The sequence below is a fragment of the Periplaneta americana genome, chromosome 14 (genome assembly GCF_040183065.1).
Source record: "Periplaneta americana isolate PAMFEO1 chromosome 14, P.americana_PAMFEO1_priV1, whole genome shotgun sequence".
In the NCBI taxonomy this organism is placed as follows: Eukaryota; Metazoa; Arthropoda; class Insecta; order Blattodea; family Blattidae; genus Periplaneta; species Periplaneta americana.
The window spans coordinates 94,096,180-94,120,965 of NC_091130.1; the positions used below are offsets into that span (position 1 = coordinate 94,096,180).

Sequence of the window (24,786 nt, forward strand, 5' to 3'; positions counted from 1 at the left end):
GTCAGCACTGGCTGATAAACATTTTGTATATAATGTTCAAATTATTTCTAGAGCATCCCCATTTCTTTCCTGCTAGTCTTTTCAGAAGGGAGAATCTTTTACGAGCTTTTTCAGAAATATATTTCAAATGGTTGCTCCATGTTAACTTACTGTCGAAAATAACTCCAAGATATTTGGATTCATAAGTCCTAGGAAGGATATTGAATTCTCTTTCTTTTTTATCAAGTGAAAATATTTGGTAGTTACATTTGCTTAAATTGAGTGTCATCAAATGATGTGTTCCATTCATGTAGTTGATTTAAAGCTTTAAGAGCAGAATTTTGTCTCTATGTCTGTGAGGTCCGGAAGTCCACAAAACTATATCATCTGCAAATAGTGCTGTTTTCATGTTTGATTCCTCTAATAGGGAGGGTAAGTCATTTATATAAATATTGAATAAAGTTGTGCTGATGACAGCGCCCTGGGGTAGACCTCGATATGTTTGTCTGTAACTAGAAAGTGAGTTACTGAATTTAGTGGCAATGAATCTTTGACTGAGGAATTCTGATATCTATCCGAACATATTGCTGGAGATACTTAATTCCTGGAGTATTAGTAATAATTTACTTCTCAAAACAGAGTCATATGCTAATTGAAAGTCAATAAATATTGCCAAGGTATCTTCTTTCTTGTTAAAACTATCTTTTATTTCTTGGCCGAGGCATATGACTTGTTCATTAGTAGAGTGTAGTTGTCGAAAGCCAGCTTGACTTGGTGATAAAAGATTTTGGGATTCTAAATACCAAGTTAATCTGTTGGAGATCATTGACTCCATAGTTTTTGCTGTTGTGGTTCATAGTGCTATTGGTCGATAACTATTAACATCATGAACAGGTTTCCCTTTTTTTGTGAATTGGTACAATGATTGCTTTTTTCCAAGCTGCAGGAATTGAAGTGTGCCATAATAAATTGAGTATGGATAAAAGTACAGACTCAGCTTTTCCCCCCAGATGTTTAAAAAATTCTGAATGAATGTTGTCAGCACCAGGAGATTTCTTGGTTTTTAAATTTTGTATAGCTATAGTTAATTCTTTTAAAGTAAAATTTTGATGAAATATTTCAGGTTTTTGTGATATTACTAGTAATACTGTTTTTATTATTTTTATGTAATTCTCTTCTGATAAATTTGTCAGTTTTTTTGATATTGGGATGTAATCTGTGACAGTTTGAGTAGTGTTTATTAAATGCATTTGCTGTATCTCTGCTATCTATTAGTGTTTTGTTATTATGAATAATAGGTTGGCTAGTATTTTCCTGTGTATTAGAAATATTATTCAGAAATGTATATGTTTTAGCACTATCGGTTCTCAACGGTTTGCTCTAGTACCATCCTTAATTTACCAAATATTTATAATTACTACTTCTAAATTGTAAAATTTTCCCATTATCTCCTCAATCTTCCTCCCAGTACCACTTTATCGCTCTTTCTATGTCTATTTTTATGCTTATCACTAACCACAGCTTCATTTTAGTTACAATATTGTCATTTACACTATTATTCCTGATTTTTCAATTACTGTAGTTCAATGTCCGCACATTTGCTCTTCACTGTTTACACTTCCTAATCTCACCCCACATATTTCACTCTCATATCAAGTCTCTTTGTCTATTCTGTCTTCTGTTTATACTGTTCCCCTTCACTCTTTCCACAGATTATTGATCGATTCTCTTATTTACCTATGTAATTTAGCAAAAGTAACTACCAAATATTTTCACTTGGTAAAAAAGAAAGAGAATTCAATATCCAATACAATGGCCAACACCTTCCTAGGACTTACTTACATACTTACTTACAAATGGCTTTTAAGGAACCCGAGGGTTCATTGCCGCCCTCACATAAGCCCGCCAGCAGTCCCTATCCTGTGCAAGATTAATCCAGTCTCTATCATCATACCCCACCTCCCTCAAATCCATTTTAATATTATCCTCCCATCTACGTCTCGGCCTCCCTAAAGGTCTTTTTCCCTCCGGTCTCCCAACTAACACTCTATATGCATTTCTGGATTCGCCCATACGTGCTACATGCCCTGCCCATCTCAAACGTCTGGATTTAATGTTCCTAATTATGTCAGGTGAAGAATACAATGTGTGCAGTTCTGTGTTGTGTAACTTTCTCCATTCTCCTGTAACTTCATCCCGCTTAGCCCCAAATATTTTCCTTAGCACCTTATTCTCAAACACCCTGAACCTATGTTCCTCTCTCAGAGTGAGAGTCCAAGTTTCACAACCATACAGAAGAACCGGTAATATAACTTTTATAAATTCTAACTTTCAGATTTTTGGACAGCAGACTGGATGATAAGAGCTTCTCAACCGAATAATAACATGCATTTCCCATATTTATTCTGCGTTTAATTTCCTCCCGAGTGTCATTTATATTTGTTACTGTTGCTCCAAGATATTTGAATTTTTCCACCTCTTCGAAGGATATATCTCCAATTTTTATATTTCCATTTCGTACAATATTCTGGTCACGAGACATAATCATATACTTTGTCTTTTCGGGATTTACTTCCAAACCGACCGCTTTACTTGCTTCAAGTAAAATTTCCGTGTTTTCCCTAATCGTTTGTGTATTTTTTCCTAACATATTCACGTCATCCGCATAGACAAGAAGCTGATGTAACCCGTTCAATTCCAAACCCTGCCTGTTATCCTGAACTTTCCTAATGGCATATTCTAGAGCGAAGTTAAAAAGTAAAGGTGATAGTGCATCTCCCTGCTTTAGCCCGCAGTGAATTGGAAAAGCATCAGATAGAAACTGACCTATACGGACTCTGCTGTATGTTTCACTGAGACACATTTTAATTAATCGAACTAGTTTCTTGGGAATACCAAATTCAATAAGAATATCATATAATACTTCCCTCTTAACCGAGTCATAAGCCTTTTTGAAATCTATGAATAACTGATGTACTGTACCCTTATACTCCCATTTTTTCTCCATTATCTGTCGAATACAAAAAATCTGATCAATAGACGATCTATTACGCCGAAAACCGCACTGATGATCCTCAATAATTTCATCTACGTACGGAGTTAATCTTCTCAAAAGAATATTGGACAAAATTTTGTACGACGTCAACAAAAGTGATATTCCTCGAAAGTTACCACAGTTGGTTTTGTCCCCCTTTTTAAAAATAGGTACAATTATGGACTCCTTCCATTGTTCTGGTACAATTTCCTTTTCCCAAATTGCAAGTACAAGTTTATAAATTTCGCTATATAATGCACTCCCACCCTCTTGTATTAATTCTGCTGGAATTTGATCGATACCTGGAGACTTGTACTTTTTCAGATTTTCTATCGCAATTTCGACTTCTGAAAGCGTGGGTTCGGGTATAAATGGCTCAGCAGTTTGTATTTCAATTTCGTCCCGATCATTTCTATTTGGCCTATGTACATTTAGTAGTTGCGCAAAATAGTTTTTCCATCTGTTTAGGATTGATGGAGAGTCTGCAAGTAAGTCACCATTCTCATCCTTGATCACGTTTACCCTTGGCTGATATCCTTTCTTAAATTCCTTTATACCCTTATATAAATCTCGAATGTTTTTATTCTTACTATTTGTTTCTACCTCATTCAGTTTTTCCTTCAAGTAACCTCTCTTCTTATTCCTAAGTGTACGACTTGCTTCCCGTCTTTCATTGAAATAATTATCTCTCTTCTCCTCAACTGGATCCTGTAAGAATTTCAATTTTTCCTGTTTCCTTCTTTCTACTACCATGCAACAATCTTCATCAAACCACGGTTTCTTTTTCTTAGTTTCATAATAACCTATGCTCTGCTCAGCTGCAATTTTGATACTATCTCTGATATTTTCCCACAAGCTATTAACATCTAATTCTTTCTCAACTTCGTCGGAACTTTCTAAAGTGGCAAACCTATTCGAAATTTCGACCTGATAATTTTGCTTAGCTTCCTCGTCCTTTAATTTCAAAATATTGAATTTGGTAATATTAACTTGTTGCTCTACTCGCTTGGCTACTGATAATCTTTCTCTTAATTCTCCAATCACCAAATAATGGTCAGAATTACAGTCTGCACCCCTGAAAGTTCGAATATCTACTATACTAGTATGTCTCCGTTTATCTATCAAGATGTGATCTATTTGGTTGTGTGTCAATCCATCTGGAGAAGTCCAAGTATATTTATGTATATCCTTATGGGGGAATGTTGTACTTTTGACAATTAAATTTTTCGATGTGGCAAAGTTGACTAATCTAACTCCATTGTCACTACTAATTGCGTGTAGGCTCTCTTTTCCAATAGTTGGTCTAAAAATATCCTCCCGTCCTACTTTAGCATTGAAATCCCCCAATAAAATTTTCATGTGATATGTAGGGAACTGATCAAAAGTATGTTCCAATTCCTCATAGAAGCTATTCTTTATATGGTCGTCTTTCTCTTCTGTAGGGACGTGAGCATTTATAACTATGATGTCGCACCATCTACCCTTAAGTACTAAATATGATAACCTGTCACTGATAAATTCGACCTTTTTACTGCTGATTTTATTCGTTTATGAACAAAGAATCCTGTTCCTAATTGGTGATTATTGTTTCCTTCCCCATAATACAACAAGTAATCTCCTATTTGTGATATGCCATTCCCATCTAACCTAACCTCTTGTACTCCCACGAAGTCTATTCTATATCTAGCTAGTTCTTTTGCTACTAATGTTACCCCTCCTGTTCTATAAAGACTAGTTACGTTCCAAGTGCCAAATCTCAAATCCTTATTCCTTTGCTGTGGTCGTGCCAGAGAATCAGTCCTATTCCGAGGCTTATTATAGGGATACGTAACAAGCTGTTTTTTACGGTGATGGGTTGTTAGCCCTTCGCCCAACCCCCAAGCTGGAGGACCACCCCTTATCAGCTGTCCACGACTGCTTATTCAATATATTCGCAGCTACCCTCCATATCTGGAGGCCGTCTCCTCTATCCGCAACCTGAGGACGCGCCATGCCGTGGTGATAGGGACCCACAATATATGGCCTTCCTAGGACTTATGAATCCAAATATCTTGGAGTTATTTTCGATAGTAAGTTAACATGGAGCAACCATTTGAAATACATTTCTGAAAAAGCTCGTAAAAGATTCTCCCTTCTAAAAAGACTAGCAGGAAAGAAATGGGGATGCTCTAGGAATACTTTGAACACTACATACAAAATGTTTATACAGCCAGTGCTGACATACTGCGGAGAAATTTTAATTACTTCACCTTTCATAAACGACGTACAATATCTTCAAAACCAAGCTCTCAGACTCATTACTGGTGGAATCAAAACAACTCCAATAGATTCTATGAGATTCCTCACTAATATTAACAGCATCAAAATGACAATAGAAGAAAAAGCACTGATTCAATATGAAAAACTTATTAGATTACCAGGAAACAATTGGCATTCATACAGTCCTCTCTGTAGATTGAAAACTCAAAAAAGTTTCATATCCATTGTTCAAGAATTAAAACTGAAAATCAATATCCCGAATTTAAAAGAAAACCTACAAATTAAACCGAACCCTTTAACTCTATTAAATATGGAATATAATCTAAATTTAACAGAAGAAATACTGAAATCAGAAGTAAACACTGAAATACTAAAACAATTGTCTTTAGAGACAATTAATATTAGATACCCTCCACAAAACTGGCTTCATTTATACACTGACGGATCCTTGATCTCCAGAGAACAAGGTGCCGGTGCAGGTGTTACGTGCTGTCTCTTCTCACTTTATAGATCTCTTGGGTATGGAACAACAAGTTTTGATGGAGAAATCATTGCAATAAGTGAAAGTCTCGGGAATCTTCTATGCCACATCAGTAAATTTAAAAATGCAGTTATATTGTCAGACTCCAAAGCAGCTATTCTATGAATAGTCTCTAAACACACACCTTCATCTGAAACAGCAGAAATAACTAAAATGCTCTCTCAATTAATATCACTCAATAAAAGAATTGTATTCCAATGGATACCATCCCATTGTGGAATCCTGGGAAACGAGAATGCGGATGCTTTAGCAAAGAAGGGCAGCACTGCTACTTACAGACCTATTACTAAATCTACATATTACTCTGTGAAAATATTTATTAAATCTACATACTTAGACTTCAACAAACAAAATTTGATAACACAATCCCAAGGGAAAAAATGGAACTCTCTGCATCAAAATCCACAGTCAATTCCCGATTTACCACGAAAATCGTCTGTAGCTGCATTTAGATTGGCAACAGGCCGTGATTGTTTGGCCAAACACCAGCATAGAATTGGAATATATCAGTTCCCTAACTGTCCATTGTGCAACTCAAACCAAGAAATGGATTCGGAACACCTCAAAATCTGTGCTTCAGTGGCTGGTCATGATAATATCTTTGAAAAATATTGGAGTGCAAGAGGTCAAATGACTTTATTGTCAAACGCCTGGCATTAGAAAACAACAACAACAACCTATGTAATTTTCGTTCCATCCTACTTTCCATTTGTATTACTTCATTATTCTAGGCATTTCTTTTTTAGAATATTAAATTCTCTCATTACACACTCATTTAATTCCTCGATTGATATTAGTATATCGGGTTATCTGTACCGGTACTGTTTCGAAAGATTCCATCATCTGACTGTGCTTGCTTCCTATCCTTCACTGACACAATTTCTGCTATTCCTGCATTTTAGGGGTATTACAACATCACAAACTACTGCAGCATTACTGTCGATGTTATTTAGTTTTTGAAATTGTTTGTGCTCCTGTTACACTTCATTAACACGTATACGAAAAATGATTAATATTGTTATACAGAGCCATTATTATCAATGGTCCCAGAAAACGCTGTGCCCTGCATGATTTCTGTCAAGCGTGTACCCATTTCTTCAGCACTTCTCCATTATATAACAGTACTAACAATAAATTTAATGTTCAATAATTTGGACTTACCATACTCACAGTCGTTGCTGAATATGGCCCCCATTTGCTGCTACATACAACTGAAATCTTCTGACGAACGAATGAACAACACTCTGAAGTTCCACAGCATTGATAGCTGTGATTTCTTCTCGTATATAGTCTTTTAGTTCATCTATAGAATGAGGATTTTTCCTATAAACCCTACCTTTTAGTGTTCCCCATAAATAAAAGTCACAGTGTGTTATATCTGGGCTTCGTGGAGGTCTCAAATTATATTACTGATTAGTCTCGTACCGAAAATACGCCTCAATTCTCTCATTGGCACGGCTGCTGTATGAGTAGTGGCAGTATCTTGTTGGAAATAGACTGACAATCGTTCCACATACGTAAGTTCGTCAAAGATACATTTTGCTGTTAATTATAGCCTCCATTAATTGCACACCAGCCCCCTATCTTCTCACCATGCAAGGACATTTCAATCACTAAATCGGTTATTTTAAGAACACACGTTTCCATTTAAATGGAACCATGTTTCATCAGAAATAAAATTAATTTTGGATCAATTTCTCTGAATTCACTTTTTCTAACATCCAGTTACAAAATTGCGCTCTCCTATCAGGGTTTGTCTGACTTAATGCTTGCACTACTGGAATTTTGTATAGCTTCAGTTTCAATAGTTTTGTTGCATTTCTTGCAGAGGACTGAGATATTCCAGTTTCCTATCCTAATTGCTTTAGATATTTTTGAGGGGTATGTTCTAATTTTTCACCAATCTTATCTAATTTTTTTTCTATAAGAACACTACGTTTTATACTTCATTTTCGATTCTTCACTGAGCCTGTTTCTTTTAGTCTTTTAGCGTATCATCTAATTGTTTTTCGTCTTGTTTTCGCACATGACCCCTCTGCCTTTTATGTATATGTATTGTACTTATACACATGTTCACGCAATGAGAATTTGTTGCTAGTCATTGCCTAAATACACAATAATCACTAAACTTCATACACTAATGTTGTACACTTGAAGAATTGAGAGTTCCAGAACACGACTTCTAAGAGCACTGAATGCCGTATGGCTACTGGAGGTCGATTGTGTGGGAGAAATGGTTACGCGTGAGCTGGAAACCATGCAGGACGCAGCCAGCCGACCACTGTCTTCTGATACCATTGATAATAATGGCTCTGTATTTGGCAGCACTTTTTCACAAATTAACAATATCGATTTACTTTCGTTTTATATACAATAAAATTATTTATATATTTTTTTATGTTTAAACAGAAATTTGTGTTTTCTGAATATACCAAATTTGTTAATAATCTGAATAATAAGATTGTTTCCTTTTACTTTCTCACTACGAAATATACGAAATAATAGATCGTTCAGACAATAAATTTTGAATATGTACTATATGTAAAATACATCGTGTATAAAAAAATGGACCCAATTTCAAAGCCCTATATCTGGAAATGCAATAAATTATAAACAATTACATAACAAATTGCAAATAGTATAGTGAGTCACTAAGTTTTGCTCTATGTGTACTTCACCTGCTGCTCGAACAACATTGTGGCGATAGCTGAATTCGTTCCAAACTCTTCTCAGATGCCTTCTTCCACTGAATTCACTACTGCTATGATTCTATTTCTGAGATCATTCATGTTAGTTGATATAGTCTTTGACGTAATCCCACAAGAGGAAGTCACATAGAGTAGGCCTAATGTCTGAGGAACTTGGGGCCAAGAGTGTAGTGCTAAGTCTTCTGGTCACATGCTACCTATCCAATGTTGAGATAGTATGTCATTTAGAAACTGTTAAACTTGCCAGTGCCAATGTAATGGTGCTCTGTCTTGCTGGAAAATGAAGTCATTGAAGTCTTCATGAAGTTGTGGGAAAAGCCAGTTTTCCAGCATTTCGAGGTAGATATGCCCATTAACTGTGTTTACCTCGAAAAGGAAAGGGGCATAAACCTTTCTTACATAAACAGGACAGAACACCTTTACTTTTACTCATTAAAAGCATTTAGTCTCAATTTAATGAAAATTTCTGTATTTATAACTGCAGTCAGTAAATTTAGGGGCTATTGTTGCATTCGGCTATTGTTGCATTGGGAGAGACATCTAGCATAGGTCATTAGAAACTCTATGACGTTCCGTTTCAAGTGATGCATGTCATTCATGGGCGACTCGTGATTGTAGATATATAGGGCTTTGAAATTGGGTCCATTTTTTATACACGCTGTATTACAGAAACCTATTTTAATTTTCTTGCTGCCAAAGAGGGTGTGACAGTCGATGTGTCATGTCTAAAGACATGACATGCATTGGATAATAATGTTGAGTGAAGTTCAGTCTATTAGGTGATTTGAATGGTGACATATTTGGAAAGTTGATTTGTTGCGTGCAGTCGTTCGTATTTTTTGGTTGGGGAGGAAGGGGAAAGGGGAAGAAAAGACCATGTGGCGTTTGAAATTAATATACAAGTTGTTTGAGGTTTACAGTTTTCAGCGTTTGTAATATGTTGAAATGGTGACCCAATTTTTTTAATAAATCTAATTTTACAAATGTAATCTTCATCTTACGATGTTTGGTGACGTTTACACGTCCGTTGATGTGACATATTAATGAAACGTGTATACGTCACCAAACATCGTAAGATGAAGATTACATTTGTAAAGTTTCTTTCAACCCATAAGCAGTGCTGACTAGATCAGACGCTATGGACAGTACTCTATAACAGAGTCGCCAGTATGAAAGGATAATTCCAAGCCTTTGGCATGAGACGAACTCGATAGCTCAGTGGTAGAGCGCCTGACCGGAGAACAGGAAGTCGCAGGTTCGATTCCCGCTCGAGGTTGTGAAATTTTTGTTTCATACCATGGCATGATTGTGACTATAATAGTATTTAAATTCAATAAATCTAATTTTATCATTATATAGTGAACACTGTGACAGAATTTCGCACTGAGGGCATACAAGAGTCGTAGAAACCTATCGCCCTAAAGGACGCAGACAAATTGGATGCCCTAGATGACGATGGAATGACTAGTTTTTTAATGGAGTCGGAATAGACCAACATAGTCCAAATCCTTGAAGCAGCAGCAGCAGCTGCTGCTGCTGCTGCTGATGATGATGATGATGATGATGATGATCCTCCTACCTCTTTGAGTCCATAAAAGATTTATTTATTCTAATGGCTCCTAATCTATTAATGAACATTAACTGAACAACAAACAACACAACTAGAGAAAAGCCAACTTCTGTCTTGCTTCCCAGTAACGATTGGTTTCTGATAAGCAGTGAAGGCTTGGACACATCTTGAGATCTTGTCGGTCCATATCTTCATTGATGTGACACAGTGTGTAGATTGGAGCTTGCATAATCCCGATGTGGTAGAGGTGCTTTGCCAGTATCTTGTATCCAGTGCTAAGATGGAAAGTAGCCACTGCCTCTCTCTCACCTTGGCTTGCAGGGTATGTTCTGAACCAAGATCTTCCAGTATTTTTGGGATGTTCTGACATCTAACATCTGTATTGATTCTTCCTTGAAGAGCAGTTTAACTTTGTGTTTTGCAGAAATGTGCGGCATAGACTTAAGGATGTCTCCATAAAAGAAAGTGATGAAAGTAAAAACAATCATGAGGATCTGAAAACATCCGTGCTTACGTGATTCTCATCATTGAATCCACATTTCTTTCATACGTTATCAACAGCCTTGTGACAAGATAGAACTATATCTGAACAAAAATAGTGTGTATGTAGGAAAGTGAGTTAATAAGTCGTGTTTGTTTATACAGAAAAAATGTTATTATTGACGTAATAAAAACTTGATAACAATCGAAACTTCCCTTCTGAACTTTCCAGATATATAGACAAAGTATTGTGATCTACAGGTAATCATTTTCTAGGTTTTTAAGAAAATATCCTATCTTCTGTTCCTTTGTGTTCATCATAGCGAGAGTTATGGTTTTTGGCATGCTATCAGACTGTTTGTATAGAGGTATATAGCGACGCCTCCTAAACCTGTGGTTCCCAAAGTGGGGGTTGCGAGTTGATTTACAAAATAAAGAAAGATGCCTTATTAACATGCATTTGTTTTTCATTTAGAAACATAAGCAATGCTGGACATAAAAATAAAAAAATGGCCTATTTAAATAGTTACAAAGCAAAGAATATTTAATGCAATAAATGTGCCTGTTTTTTCTTCAGAAAGTAGCATCTCAAATCTGGACTAAGCATTCGATACACACAGTGATACCGGTATCATTTTCAATTTCAAGGGGATTTCTCACTTTTGTTTTGATGACAATCATAAACGAGAAATTCATTTTGCATAAATACGAGATTGCAAATTTTATACAAAATTTACGATCTTCTTTTTCAAGCTCGATGTATTCTCTTGATACAAAACTGGTCTATGCTCTCCGAAAAAAAAAGTCTAATTTCAACATTCCATCAGTAGGTACATACTTCAATGACTTATTTCTCCCCCCCCCCCCCACACATACACACACACACACACACATATATGCATGCACGCATAGGACTTCATGGTAATGAAATGACGGATAAGCTTGCTAAAGAGGCAGCCATGGAAGATACACTAGATAGCATAAATGACAAGATACCAGAAAGCCATATAATCAGAGAAGCAAAAGAAAATGGATTAAGCACCTGGCAATGATGTAATAATAGCAGCAGCTGTAGTAATAGCAATGTTATCTGAATGAAATTGAACATGTTTATAAATGTTTAAAGTTTCTCTCATGAGATGTGAAATAATATTGTTTTTGTATGTATTCGCATAAATTATTGCATGAAAAAATTACAGTAAGCTTATTTATAATGCATATATACATCCTATGCTGCCTTGGTAGCGCAGTTGAGAGAGCATTGGCTTATGATGACTGCTGACCTGTGTTCGAGTCTTAGTAATGTCGGAGTAATATTTATGGTGGACAAAACCAAGGTTCCTGAGAATCATTTCACCATCACTCTCCATTTTAATATTCATTATAATTATTTCACTTGTATCTACCCAAAACAGTGTAGCACGATATATTTTTGTTGTTGTTTATTTAAACACGCTTTAACATCTATAGTCATATCGCATGATTAGGATCTGTCAATATACCAGTAGGCCGTTGTTACTATTGTTGAGTTTCTGTTTCTATTGTGTGTGTAGTTGATTTTAGATTTTGATTACTATTTATGATATTGATGATTGAGGTTATGATGAATCATGGTATGTAAATTTCCAATCTGGCATTTGCCTTTGTGACCGAGGGAAAGCAAGAAAAAACCCAGTTAGATTGACCAACTATGGGGTTTGAACCTGGAAACTCCCGAATGCGAGTTTCAAACACTACTGTCTGAACCAACTCGCTCTGTAATGTAATATTGTGACTGATGTACAGACAGTATGTCTGAGGATGTCTAGTTCACTCTCGAGAAAGAAAGAGCACTAGTGGGACTTCATCAGACTCTGAGCCTATGCAGCTGAATCGACAGATGACACAACATACCCACCGAGTCACAAAGAAAGCTGTGCTTCAGTGAAAAACTCTTTAGAGGCTGCAGTGCAAGTCTTCGGGTCCCTTCTTCAGACAAAGGGATTATATACAAGTATTATATAAGTATTCTAGAGGATATATATATATATATATATATATATATATATATATATATATATATATATATATATGTGTGTGTGTATGTATGTGTGTATATATATGTGTATATGTATATATATATATATATATGTGTGTGTATATATATATATATATATATGTGTGTGTGTGTGTGTGTGTGTGTGTATATATGTGTATATATCGTTATCTTAATTCGAAAACCTCGCAACTCGTTCAGATGTAAATATTCAGTTTTTTTTCACGTTTTTGAAAGTATATCCACAGATCTATCTACTTACAAAGCAGTGAAACTCAATTTAGAATACTAACGTTAATATTGAGTTGTTACGAAACCACTTAACTTTTTCCTCAGTGGATATATTTTCAAAAACGCGCAAAAAGTGAAAAACGACATCTGATGTGAACGAGTTACGAGGTTTTGAAATTAGGCTAAGTTATGTAGGTATTAACAAATTTTTAAGCAAGTAATAGTTATTTCTTTATTTTCAGGCCATTATACAGCACATGTTTATGATACTGTTAGCAGCAAATGGAGATACTACAATGATGAAGTTGTAACTGAGGTAACAGAAGAAGCTGTGACCAGCTCTACACAACAGAGAAATGGATATGCTTTTGTGTATATTTACAAATAAATCTTTTGGTACTAGAATATCTTTTTTTGTTTCTTGGATCATTCCTGTCACTGCCTTAGCTAGCAACTTGTAAGAGTCAATACATGAATGAAACCTATGGATTAAAGGGCGGACTTTTACTGAAACATTTTTAGGTTTGTACGAGACGCATCCAGAAAGTAAGTTTCCCTATTTAAAAAAAAATAACACACACTTTCAGGAAAACATTTATTGGCAACAGATACAGCAATGTTTCAGCTATTTTTCAACATAGCCACCATCAGAATTGAGACACTTGTCGTATCGTGGGATCAACTTTTGTATCCCTCTGTCGTAGAACTCTGCCGCCTGTGAATGGAATCAGCGTGTGACAGACGTCTTCAGCTCTTCGTTGTTGCCAAAACGCTCACCGGGGGACAGGAATTTCTTGAGGTGCAAGAAAACGTGAAAATCGCTGGGAGCAAGATCAGGACTGTAGGGTGGATAATCAAACAACTCCCAGCCAAATTCCGTCAAAACAGCTATTGTGCGCCGAGCCGTATGTGGACGAGCATTGTCATGGAGAAGCACAACACCTGCAGTAAGCATTCCACACCTCTTGTTTTGAATGGCACGTCGCAATTTTCGCAGTTTTTCACAATAACAGTCAGTGTTCACTATTTCACCTCTTGGAAGGAAGTCAATGAGCAGAATGCCCTTTCTGTCCCGGAACACTGTGCACATCACTTTCCATACCGACAGCATCTGTTTGAATTTCGTCCTGACCGGAGAACCACTATGCTGCCAATGCATTGACTGCTGCTTGGTTTCCGGGGTGAAGTGCGAAATCAAAGTCTCATTGCCATGATGATCCTGTCGAACTCGTCGCCGTCATCGTGATACTGTTGCAGAAATGTCAGTGCTGCTCCTAAACGTTGCATTTTGTGTTCGGGTGTCAGGTTTTTTGGCACCCACCTGGCACACATTTTTTTGAACGGCAGGTGCTGAGTGACAATAACATGCAACAAGGATCTCGATATCTGCGGAAAATGGCTGCTTAGCTCCGAAATCGTGAAGCGACGGTTCTCCATGATGCACTGCCGCACCAGCTCAACACGATCATCATTGATGAGGGACGGTCACCCACTGCGCTCTTCATCATGGAAACTTTGACGACCTTCGGAAAATTGCCTACACCAGCGACACACCATCTGCTTACTCATGATGTTCGGCCCATAGACCTGACAGAGCTGCCGATGAATTTCAATTGGCGCAATGCTTTGTGCATTAAAGAACTTTATCACCGACCGAACCTCGCAGGCGGCGGGAGAAGGAATAAGAGCTTCCATTTCGGACCACTGCTGCCACGCTACTGGCACCAGGCGGGACCTCTCCGGCTGGCATATGATTGATACGTCATAGATCTGTTACGCATGCGCAATTGACTCGGCTAATTACGTTTACTTTCAAGGGGAAAAAATCGGGAAACTTACTTTCTGGATGCACCTCGTATATTCACTTTCCTTACATAAAGTTTTTTACGTTATTGAACGTTTTTGATAATAAGTATTCTAGAGGAAATATACTACAAAATAAAGTCGACATTTATTTATTTATTTTTGTTTATTTGTTTGTCTGTCTGTCTGTCTGTTTGTTTGTTTGTTCGTTCGTTCGTTCGTTTTATTGCAAGTTTGAAATGAATACAAGTTAATACAATGTAAGATAAACTAGCAGCATGGATACTAAGAAAATGCGACGAAAGACGGCTAACAACTGCCGAAATGAGAATCATGTGAAAAACTGCTGGATACTCTCTTCTCGACCATCATCGGAATGTAGTTATTCTGAAGGAATTAAAAATTGACTCTATTGTCCATTATCTGCAGCAATACAGGCTTCAGTGGCAGACACATGTCAAGAGGTTGGATTGCTCTAGATGGCCCAGGCAGATTTTGATGTATGTCCCAAGAGGTCGAAGAAATTTAGGAAGACCTGGGAAAAGCTGGCAAGGGACTGTAACAGATCCACTGGGGTCTAATACTTGAAGGCTGATGATGATGATGATGATGATGATGATGATGATGATGATGATGATGATGATGATGATGAACTAGCCCACTCCTAAATGAGTAAGACTCGTGCTCAGGAGGGGATTCCAATACAGACAAAAATAAAATTAAAATTGAGAGTGAATACAGATTAAAAAGTGTTGTTGTTATCTAATGCCGGGCTTTGGCAAAGAAGCCATTAGCGTTCTTGCTCTCCAATATTTGTCTGTGGTGGATCCATCAGGTAGAACTTCACAGGTTTGTAGTTGATCTTCAGTCATTTCTTCTTCTTTGTTGCATAGAGGACAATTTGGATTTGTGTAAATTCCTATTTTATTCAAGTGTTTGGCCAAATAATCGTGTTCTGTAAGCAGTCTGAATTTTGCTACTGCAGATTTACGTGGGATTTCTGGAATAATTTCTGGTTTTTTTATTAAAATGCTCCATTTTTTATCTTTGGCTTTGGTACATAGTTTTGCTTGATTTTATATTTATTTTTAATTAGTCTTTTGATGGATGTAAAAGGTAGGCTTGTATTTGTATTCTGAATTAAAGTGGATCCTTTTTTGGCAAGAAAGTCAGCAGTTTCATTTCCAGAAATTCCGCAATGTGCAGGTATCCATTGCAATTGAATTCTTTTCTGTAGTTTTTGAAGTTGTTGGATCATTTTGTGATTAAAAAGTGTTTAATATGTTTAAACGCAAACTATAAATCCAATACAATGATTTTTTTATTATTATTAATTTGGAGAGGATTCGTGGTTAAAATAATATTAAAATAAAATTTGTTTAATAATCTGGGACCTTGACTCATGCTATGATAAAAAGCTGCATTGGTTTTACAGTTAGGTTCAGACAAATGCAGAGAATTCGTATTTTTAGTTCTATATTTATGTAGCGTATATACTTGAAGTACCAACAGCTTCATTAACAGTTCCTTAGTAAACAGGCATAATTTTGAAATGACACAATTAATATTAGGTACCCTCCACAAAACTGGCTTCATTTATACACTGACGGATCCTTGATCTCCAGAGAACAAGGTGCCGGTGCAGGTGTTACGTGCTGTCTCTTCTCACTTTATAGACCTCTTGGGTATGGAACAACAAGTTTTGATGGAGAAATCATTGCAATAAGTGAAAGTCTCAGGAATCTTCTATGCCACATCAATAAATTTAAAAATGCAGTTATATTGTCAGACTCCAAAGCAGCTATTCTGTCAATAGTCTCTGAACACACACCTTCATCTCATACAGCAGAAATAACTAAAATGCTCTCTCAATTAATATCACTCAATAAAAGAATTGTATTCCAATGGATACCATCCCATTGTGGAATCCTGGGAAACGAGAATGCGGATGCTTTAGCAAAGAAGAGCAGCACTGCTACTTACAGACCTGTTACTAAATCTACGTATTACTCTGTGAAGAGATTTATTAAACTGTCCATTGTGCAACTCAAACCAAGAAATGGATTCGGAACACCTCAAAATCTGTGCTTCAGTGGCTGGCCATGATAATATCTTTGAAAAATATTGGAGTGCAAGAGGTCAAATGACTTTATTGTCAAACGCCTGGCATTAGAAAACAACAACAACATACTTTTCAAAGTTATTAAGATTTCTGTAAAAATAAGTTAATAAAATAAAATAATAAATTTGTTTAATGTTGAAAACTTTGAAATGTTTAAACAACCATTCAAGTTGAGTAATCTTTCTGGTTTGTTAAACAAATTTTTAATACTTTCTTCTGTAGTAAAATTAATGGATATAGGTTGGATTTATAAGTTCCACCCCAACTTATAGTACCATACATAAATATAGATTGAAATAATGCTAAATAAATAATTATACGTAAACAGTTAATTGAAAAAAGATTTCTTACAACAACAAAGTAATATAATGTTTTACGTAGTTCATTACAAATATAATGAATATGATTATTCCAGTTTAAATGATTACCAATAATTATACCTAAGTATTTAACCTCCTTAACTTCATTAATAACTGAACAATTGTAATTTATATGAGAACAATCAAAATTCTATTTTGAGTGCATTTTTCAAATAATTTAGAAAAACAATAAAGCAAAGATATAGGTTTATAATTATTCATATTCATTTTATCACCATATTTAAAAATTGGTTTTATGATAGCAATTTTTAATTTGTCAGGAAATTTGCCATGCAAAAAATACAAATGAAATATATGTACAAGCGGTTTAGCAATATAAATTATTAGCATTTTTATTAACTTTGCATTAAACATATCAAAACCACATGATGTATTGTTCTTAAAGTTCGAACTAATTTGTACGAGGCACTTAAATGTTGAATATTATTTAATATAACATTATTTTTTTATATCGAATCTGCATATTATGAGAAATATTGCATACTTCGTATTATTTTAGTTATTTAATTTTTAAGTTGATATTTTTTTCTTTGTTTTAGTGAGACAAAATTAATTCTGGCATTTTACAGTAAGGCTTTATGTCACGTTACACAGTTAAACAGCAGGAATCTATAGTTCAAAATTACAGTTCCATTATTAAATTGCATCCACATATATCAGACCTATATTAAAAAAACAGAAACTTTATTAAACCATAAACACATTTATTTCAAGTATACATATTCATATATGTTTATTATTGAATACATTTTAATATATAATGTTTATTTTTCTTATATACTACAATTTATGTATTTCTGTAACTACGTTTTTCTTTTCTTCCTATTCATTTATTTCATTTTTTATAATTTTCTTCCTTCTTTCTTCTGAAATATTGTAGATATTATAACGTCCCCGAACATGATCTCTGATCATTTGAGTGTGCAGATAGGCCTACTTATGTACATGTACATTGATTACGGGTAAATTAAATTAAAATAATTAAATTAATACATTAAATATTTTCAGAATACATTGTGAACAGTATTTAATTTTATCTAAGTGAAACCTATAGTTATATGATAAAATCTTAAAAATGTTCAATACATTTTAGTTTCTATTCATTTACTAGGCCTAAATAAAAAAAAAAAACGATTTTTATTTTTCTAGCAACACAAGATGAAGGCATTAGGTATACTAAAGAATTTTGTTGACTCATGTTTTATGATCTCTCGGAAATCTAAAATACGATTTGAAGCAGTTTGTAATGCTGTAATTGTAACAATTATAAACAGTATATATACACACACTCTGAAATTTTACAGAGCTCGAATTAATAAAACTGTATTTACAAGTCCAGGATCAATCTCCTCAGTTAGTTGATTACAGCTTGCTTCGCGGTTTCACCACACCCTGTGGCTTAGGTAGCAGCACCTGCGAACTGCGAGCTGTCCGGTGTTGTTATAATAAGGCAACGAGTTATGTGTTATGTATTATTTAACGACGCTCACATCTGCAGAGGTTATATCAGCATCGCCGGATGTGCTGGAATTTTGTCTCGCAGGAGTTCTTTTACATGCCAGTAAATCTACTGACATGAGCCTGTCGCATTTAAGCACACTTAAATGCCATCGACCTGGCCGGGATCGAACCCGCAATCTTGGGCATAGAAGGCCAGCGCTATATCAACTTTCCAACCAGGTCGACTAAGGCAACGATGTCAAGGTTAAGGGCACGTAGACGGTTCTTCGTGCGATCAAGTGCTCATTGCTTGCAATGAATCTATTCTGCAAGGAGCAGAAAGAATAAGAAGGGGTGAGCAAAGTGAAGTCTATTGGCCTGTCACTGCAAGATGAATTAAACTGTTTTTAAATAATAGATAACGTGTTACATTCATACAAGACAACAACAAATCAGAACATGTTTTGTAGAGTGTACCTCTCTAATAAATGCAAGGAATTATAAAATAGTAGGCTACAATAAATAATAAACATAGCTTCTCCTTAACTTACCTAGTTTCAGATAATAGCTAGAATGTAGTTAATTTTTATATAATTATCTAATAAACCAACTAATATAAAAACACTGTTTTCCTGTTTTAAACTTATCAATACAAAAGTGAAAGAAATTACAGGACATTGTGCATACGGAAAAATGAAATAATAGGTTTGCAACGAATAATAAACATAGTATATCTTTTATCTTAGAGGTTTTAGATAATGAGGCCTATCTAATTAATTGCTATGTAACTGTTACACACTTAATAATGTACTTATTACATGAACAGCACATTTCTAGAAACAAATTTAAATTCCTGACTTCTCGTTTAATACAGAAGTGTTTTTTCTTGTTCGATCCGACACCAACCTTCTTATGTCCGGCGAAATTATGTTTCCTGCAGCATGACGTAGCAAAGCACGGTTATTATCTTCTGATAATCTTGGTATTAGTCTTGGTTTTGTGAGGTTCATAAGTGAGGAAAATTTCTCACATACGTGCTTACTGCTAAATATAGAAATAATTTGCGCCCCAAATATTCGTATCAAATTGATTATCGTAAGAAACGGCAATTGCAAAGAGAGAAGTTCGAAAAAAACATAGACAAAACTGGATAAACTTTGTGGCATACTTAGAAAATGATATTACTCGGCCTCAATCACAGACTTATAAAATTCTTAAGAAATTAAATTGTGAAGTTAAAGATAATCTAAGAATAAATGTTATTTCACAGGACACTTGGTTATAGTATTTTCAACAACTATGGTCCACATCAACACAAGCTGTCACGCTTCCATTTTCTCCTAATCCTTTAATGGAGTTAATTTCTATGGATGAACTACAAAGGGTCTTGGCTAAATTGAAAAACAACAAATCTCCAGGAGAAGATTTAATAAATAGTGAATTATTCAAATATGTTAGCCATAAATTTCGACAAAGATTTTTGAGATTTTAAAATTTGATATGGGAAGGACACGGAATTCCAGAAAGTTGGACTAAATCTATTGTAATCCCTATACTTAAAAGAGAAGATTTTAAAATTACGGATAATTATAGAAGAATAAGTTTACTGAACACAGGATATAAAATTTATGCAAATATTTTGCAACATAAACTCAATGAGCATTACGACAATATTATCAGTGAGCATTACGACAATATTATCAGTGAAGAACAAAATGGTTTTCGTCGAGGAAGATAATGTTGTGATGGATATTTTGCATTGAAATTACTGGTTGAGAAACAGAGAATTTAATCTAGAAACACATATGGCATTCATTACTTTAAAAAGGCTTTTGATAAAGTTAATCGGAATAAATTACTTCAGATTTTGGCAGATGATCAAGTACCTTAACAGATTATACAAAATATTTATAACATATATACAACAAACAACCATCATAGCAATTCGAAGCAACAATAGATTTTCACAATGGCGACCCATTTATAGTGGAGTACGACAAGACTGTGGTCTTTCACCACTTCTGTTCATTATATATATAAACAGAATCGTTCAAGATTGGCGACAGACACGCCATGGATTTATTCAAATTAATCGAAATTTGCAGCTTGATGCTTTACTTTTCGCTGATGATCTGGTTCTCATAGCATCAACTGAAGATGATTTACAATATTCAGTACACAATTTAAATATGATCAGTTAAAAATATAACATGGAAATTAATATTGAAAAAACAAAAATCATGTCATTTTGTGGGAAATTCTCTGTACCAAGTAAAATCTGTTTGAATAATAAAATAATAGAAAGAGTAAATACTTTCACTTACCTTGGCTATATACTATCACCTTAGGATGAAGTAGATATTGCTGAAAAAATTTGTAAATATAATAAAACAATGGGGGATCATTAATAAAATCATGAAACCTTCACTAGTACAAAGACACATAAGAATAGGCTTGTATAAAACCTTAGCACAGCCAGTATTAAGCTATGGTAGTGAAGCGTGGACTGTGAAGAATAAAGATGTCAGTAGAATAACAGCAAGTGAGATGAGGTTTATGAGAGCAACAGCTGGATATACTCGCTGGGATCATAAAAAATGAAGACATAATGCAAGAACTTCAAGTAGAACCCATTATGCAGTTCATCAGCAAGTATCAACTTCAGTGGAAGGGTCATCTCGAACGAATGGATCGATGCAGAATTCCAAAAGCACTGTTTAATTACCATCCGCATGGCAATAGATCTCTAGGTCGTCTGAAGAAGAGATGGACTGAAAATTTTAGTTTGAGAACGTAACAGGCCACTCAGCCTAATACTTGTTAGGAAGATGACGATATTCGTATCCTGGATATATTACCAGGCAAAGCGAACTTCCAACTTGACTCTGTTCACGCAATTCAAAGAATCTGGAGAGAACTTTTCCTTGGTTTAACCAAAGGACATCACAATGGTAAGGATCATTGTCAAACTGAAAATCTATGGACGACATATCTTCACATTTTTTTACACAGAATTCATAACAAGTCTACGCTATTAGCATCCATACTTTTTGTACTTTATTCTGTAAACTTAAATCCAATGCAGCGAGGAAGAACCTCTACAGTACATCTAAACGTATATTTATTACTGTATAATGTCAATAAAACAACAAAATTTCAATACATCATTATGTACATCGATTAATAATTTCAGGCGTTTCACATTGCTCCTCTTCGTAACTAAATGCTTTCCATATATCAGACAAAGAACATTATCGCCTCTTTCACTCATAAGAATTCAGGAGTCCAGTCAGCCTAAAACTTACTGAACGACTTCTTTCTCAATGTGTAATGCACAACCCTAGAGTTTATCAGTAACTTCTACCTGTGTGCTGTATATGCTCTGAACAGCGCATATGGGCAATGAGGCATGCTTGCGCTCTCGTTGACATCACTGTAATAAGGTATTTGGTATAGGGCTCTGATTCGTCTTTCCGCTCCGTTTCGTGTGTTACATCTACTTATTCGTATAGGGCAGTACAGATACTGAACAATGAGCATGCTGCTCACGTACAAAATATATTTACTTACTTACTCACTCACTTACTTACTTACTCACTTACTTACTTATTTACTTACTTACTTACTTACTTACTTACTTACTTACGGCTTTTAAGGAACCCGCAGGTTCATTCTTGCCCTCACATAAGCCCGTCATCGGTCCCTATCCTGAGCAAAATTAATCCAGCCTCTACCATAAAATCCCTCCTTCCTCAAATCTATTTGAATATTATCCTCTCATCTACGTCTCAGCATCTCCCAACTAACACTCTATATGCATTTCTGGATTCTCCCATATGTGCTATACGCTCTGTCCATCTCAATTGTCTGGATTTAATGTTCGTAATTATGTCAGGTGAAGAATACAATGCGTCCAGTTCTGTGTTGTGTAACTTTCTCCATTCTGCTGTAATTTCATCCCTCTTAGCCCCAAATATTTTCCTAACCACCTTATTCTCAGACATTCTTAACCATACAGAGTCCAACCATACAGAATAACTATTTTATAAACTCTAACTTTAAGCTTTTTTGACAGCAGACTAGATGACAGAAGCTTCTTAACCGAATAATAACACGCATTTCCCATATTATTTCCTCCCGAGTGTCATTATATTTGTCATTGTTGCTCCAAGTTATTTGAATTTTTCCACCTCTTCGAAGGAAAAATTTCCAATTTTGACATTTCCATTTCGTACAATATTCTGGTCACGAGATTCATTCATTCATTATCTTCCATAGATCTTACATGAGCAATGAAGCTTTAAGGTGTGGAACAAGTCAAAATTTTACAATATTACAATTACATTTTTACAAATTTTTACAATATTTTACAATTTTTACAGTTTTACAATGTAGTAATTTTCTACAATGATGAGGTGAGGTCCGAGGATTCGCCAAAAGATTACCTGGCATTTGCCTTTTGGTCATCAACTTAGGTCGGATTGACTTGCTGAACGGATGATACTGCTTTCGACTTCAACTCACACTTATCAGGATTTATGACACCGCCATTAGCCTATACATATTTATAACGAAAAAGAAACGATTTCACTGAAAGAGCTGGAGCTCTCAGGATATTATAGGAAAACTACATGGTTACTGAACTTTGGTTCTAGACTGAATTAGTTGTGAATGAAACTATACCTGATTTATTAAATATATACAAAATGTATACACAACGAGTTACTTACATGTCGGAGCTGACGCCATTGCAATCCTGCCATCGACTTATTTCTTCCTTCGATCCTGACTATCACTGACTGTATCACTGTCTACCCAAATCTTTTCACAATCACTTTTTATGTTCTCTTTTCGGTTTCCCGGATGGGGTACCACCGACGATATCCACCAGGTGGGATGAGCTTTAAACCCCTTTTGATTGTACGTGCTTATAGATGTCTTAATCAAAATCTGTTACAATTAATTCGATTCAGTGCAATACATTGATAAGTCGCTTTAATGAGACTACGCGTAAGAAAAGAGTTCGAACAATGCGTGATTTAATTTAACCAATTAAAATGCATGCTTTGTTCCACTGGACCAATGCGATTAGTCCAGCAGTGATTCGTGGCATAAGAATACTTTATCGTAGGCAGTGATTTATAGCACGCGCGAAATAACTCTTTAACGCTGGCTAAGCATCTGTTTACTTTCACAAACTGGAATTGTATTACATTTCTGCTTTTAAGGCCATGTATTCTGCTGACACTTTTCCTGGACAGTTTCAAATTTAATACCTCACAGGAAATCATGCTACAGGGCGTTCTTAAGCCATGGGGCATATATATATATATATATATATATATATATATATATACCTCACAGGAAATCATGCTATAGGGCGTTCTTAAGCCATGGGGCATATATATATATATATATATATATATATATATATATATATATATATATATATATATATAACAAAATATGTAATACCATATCGCGTGGAAACTTCATAGTTTTCTAAAAAAAAAAAGTTTTTTCCCAAACGTTTTAACACCCTCATATTCGATAATTACTCAGAGTAGAATCGTGATTTTGTCCATATCGATAGAAAACATCATAAAAATCATTTATCCCTCTGGTGTATTTAAATAGCGTGGACGGTTTTCGTGTAAATTTAATTTAAAAACCACTCATTTCAAGCTGCTGAATGATGCAACCAGATTACAACGTTGTAGCCAGAGACTGAGGCGCGAGGTGGATTACATACGGAGACAGATCTGAGGTCATTGTCCTTTTACATCTGTATTACGAGAACAAATAAGACTGTGTTAGCAGTGATGTTGCAGACAGGTGAAGCTTCCAACTTAATTGATAATTAACCGTGCATTTAATGACAAAACGTTATATAGGTTTTCTATTTTTTAAGTGTACCCTATCAACCCATTCAATCTGCAGGATTATTTCACTTCCGCCCTGTACATAACATAACATAACATAACATAACATAACATAACATAACATAACATAACATAACATAACATAACATACATGTACAAATGCACACATGCATACACGAATACACGCATACACGCATACACACATACATACATACATACATACATACATACATACATACATACACACATACATACACACATACTAGAGATCTGCAAAACAGCACTTACCCTGGTTTAGATTCGACCAGTCGGAGCTACAACC

The 24,786-nt window shown here is 35.2% G+C and overlaps 1 protein-coding gene across 1 annotated transcript in view; it reads left to right on the forward strand.

Moving 5' to 3' along the window:
• LOC138713583 (uncharacterized) overlaps window positions 1-13,236 on the forward strand; it is a 111,977-nt gene extending 98,741 nt beyond the window's left edge. Inside the window, exon 13 of the mRNA XM_069845771.1 lies at window positions 13,080-13,236. Coding sequence (XP_069701872.1) covers window positions 13,080-13,225 — 146 coding nt within the window. The 3' untranslated portion in view covers window positions 13,226-13,236. The remainder of the gene's footprint in view (window positions 1-13,079) is intronic.
• Window positions 13,237-24,786: the final 11,550 nt, after the last annotated feature.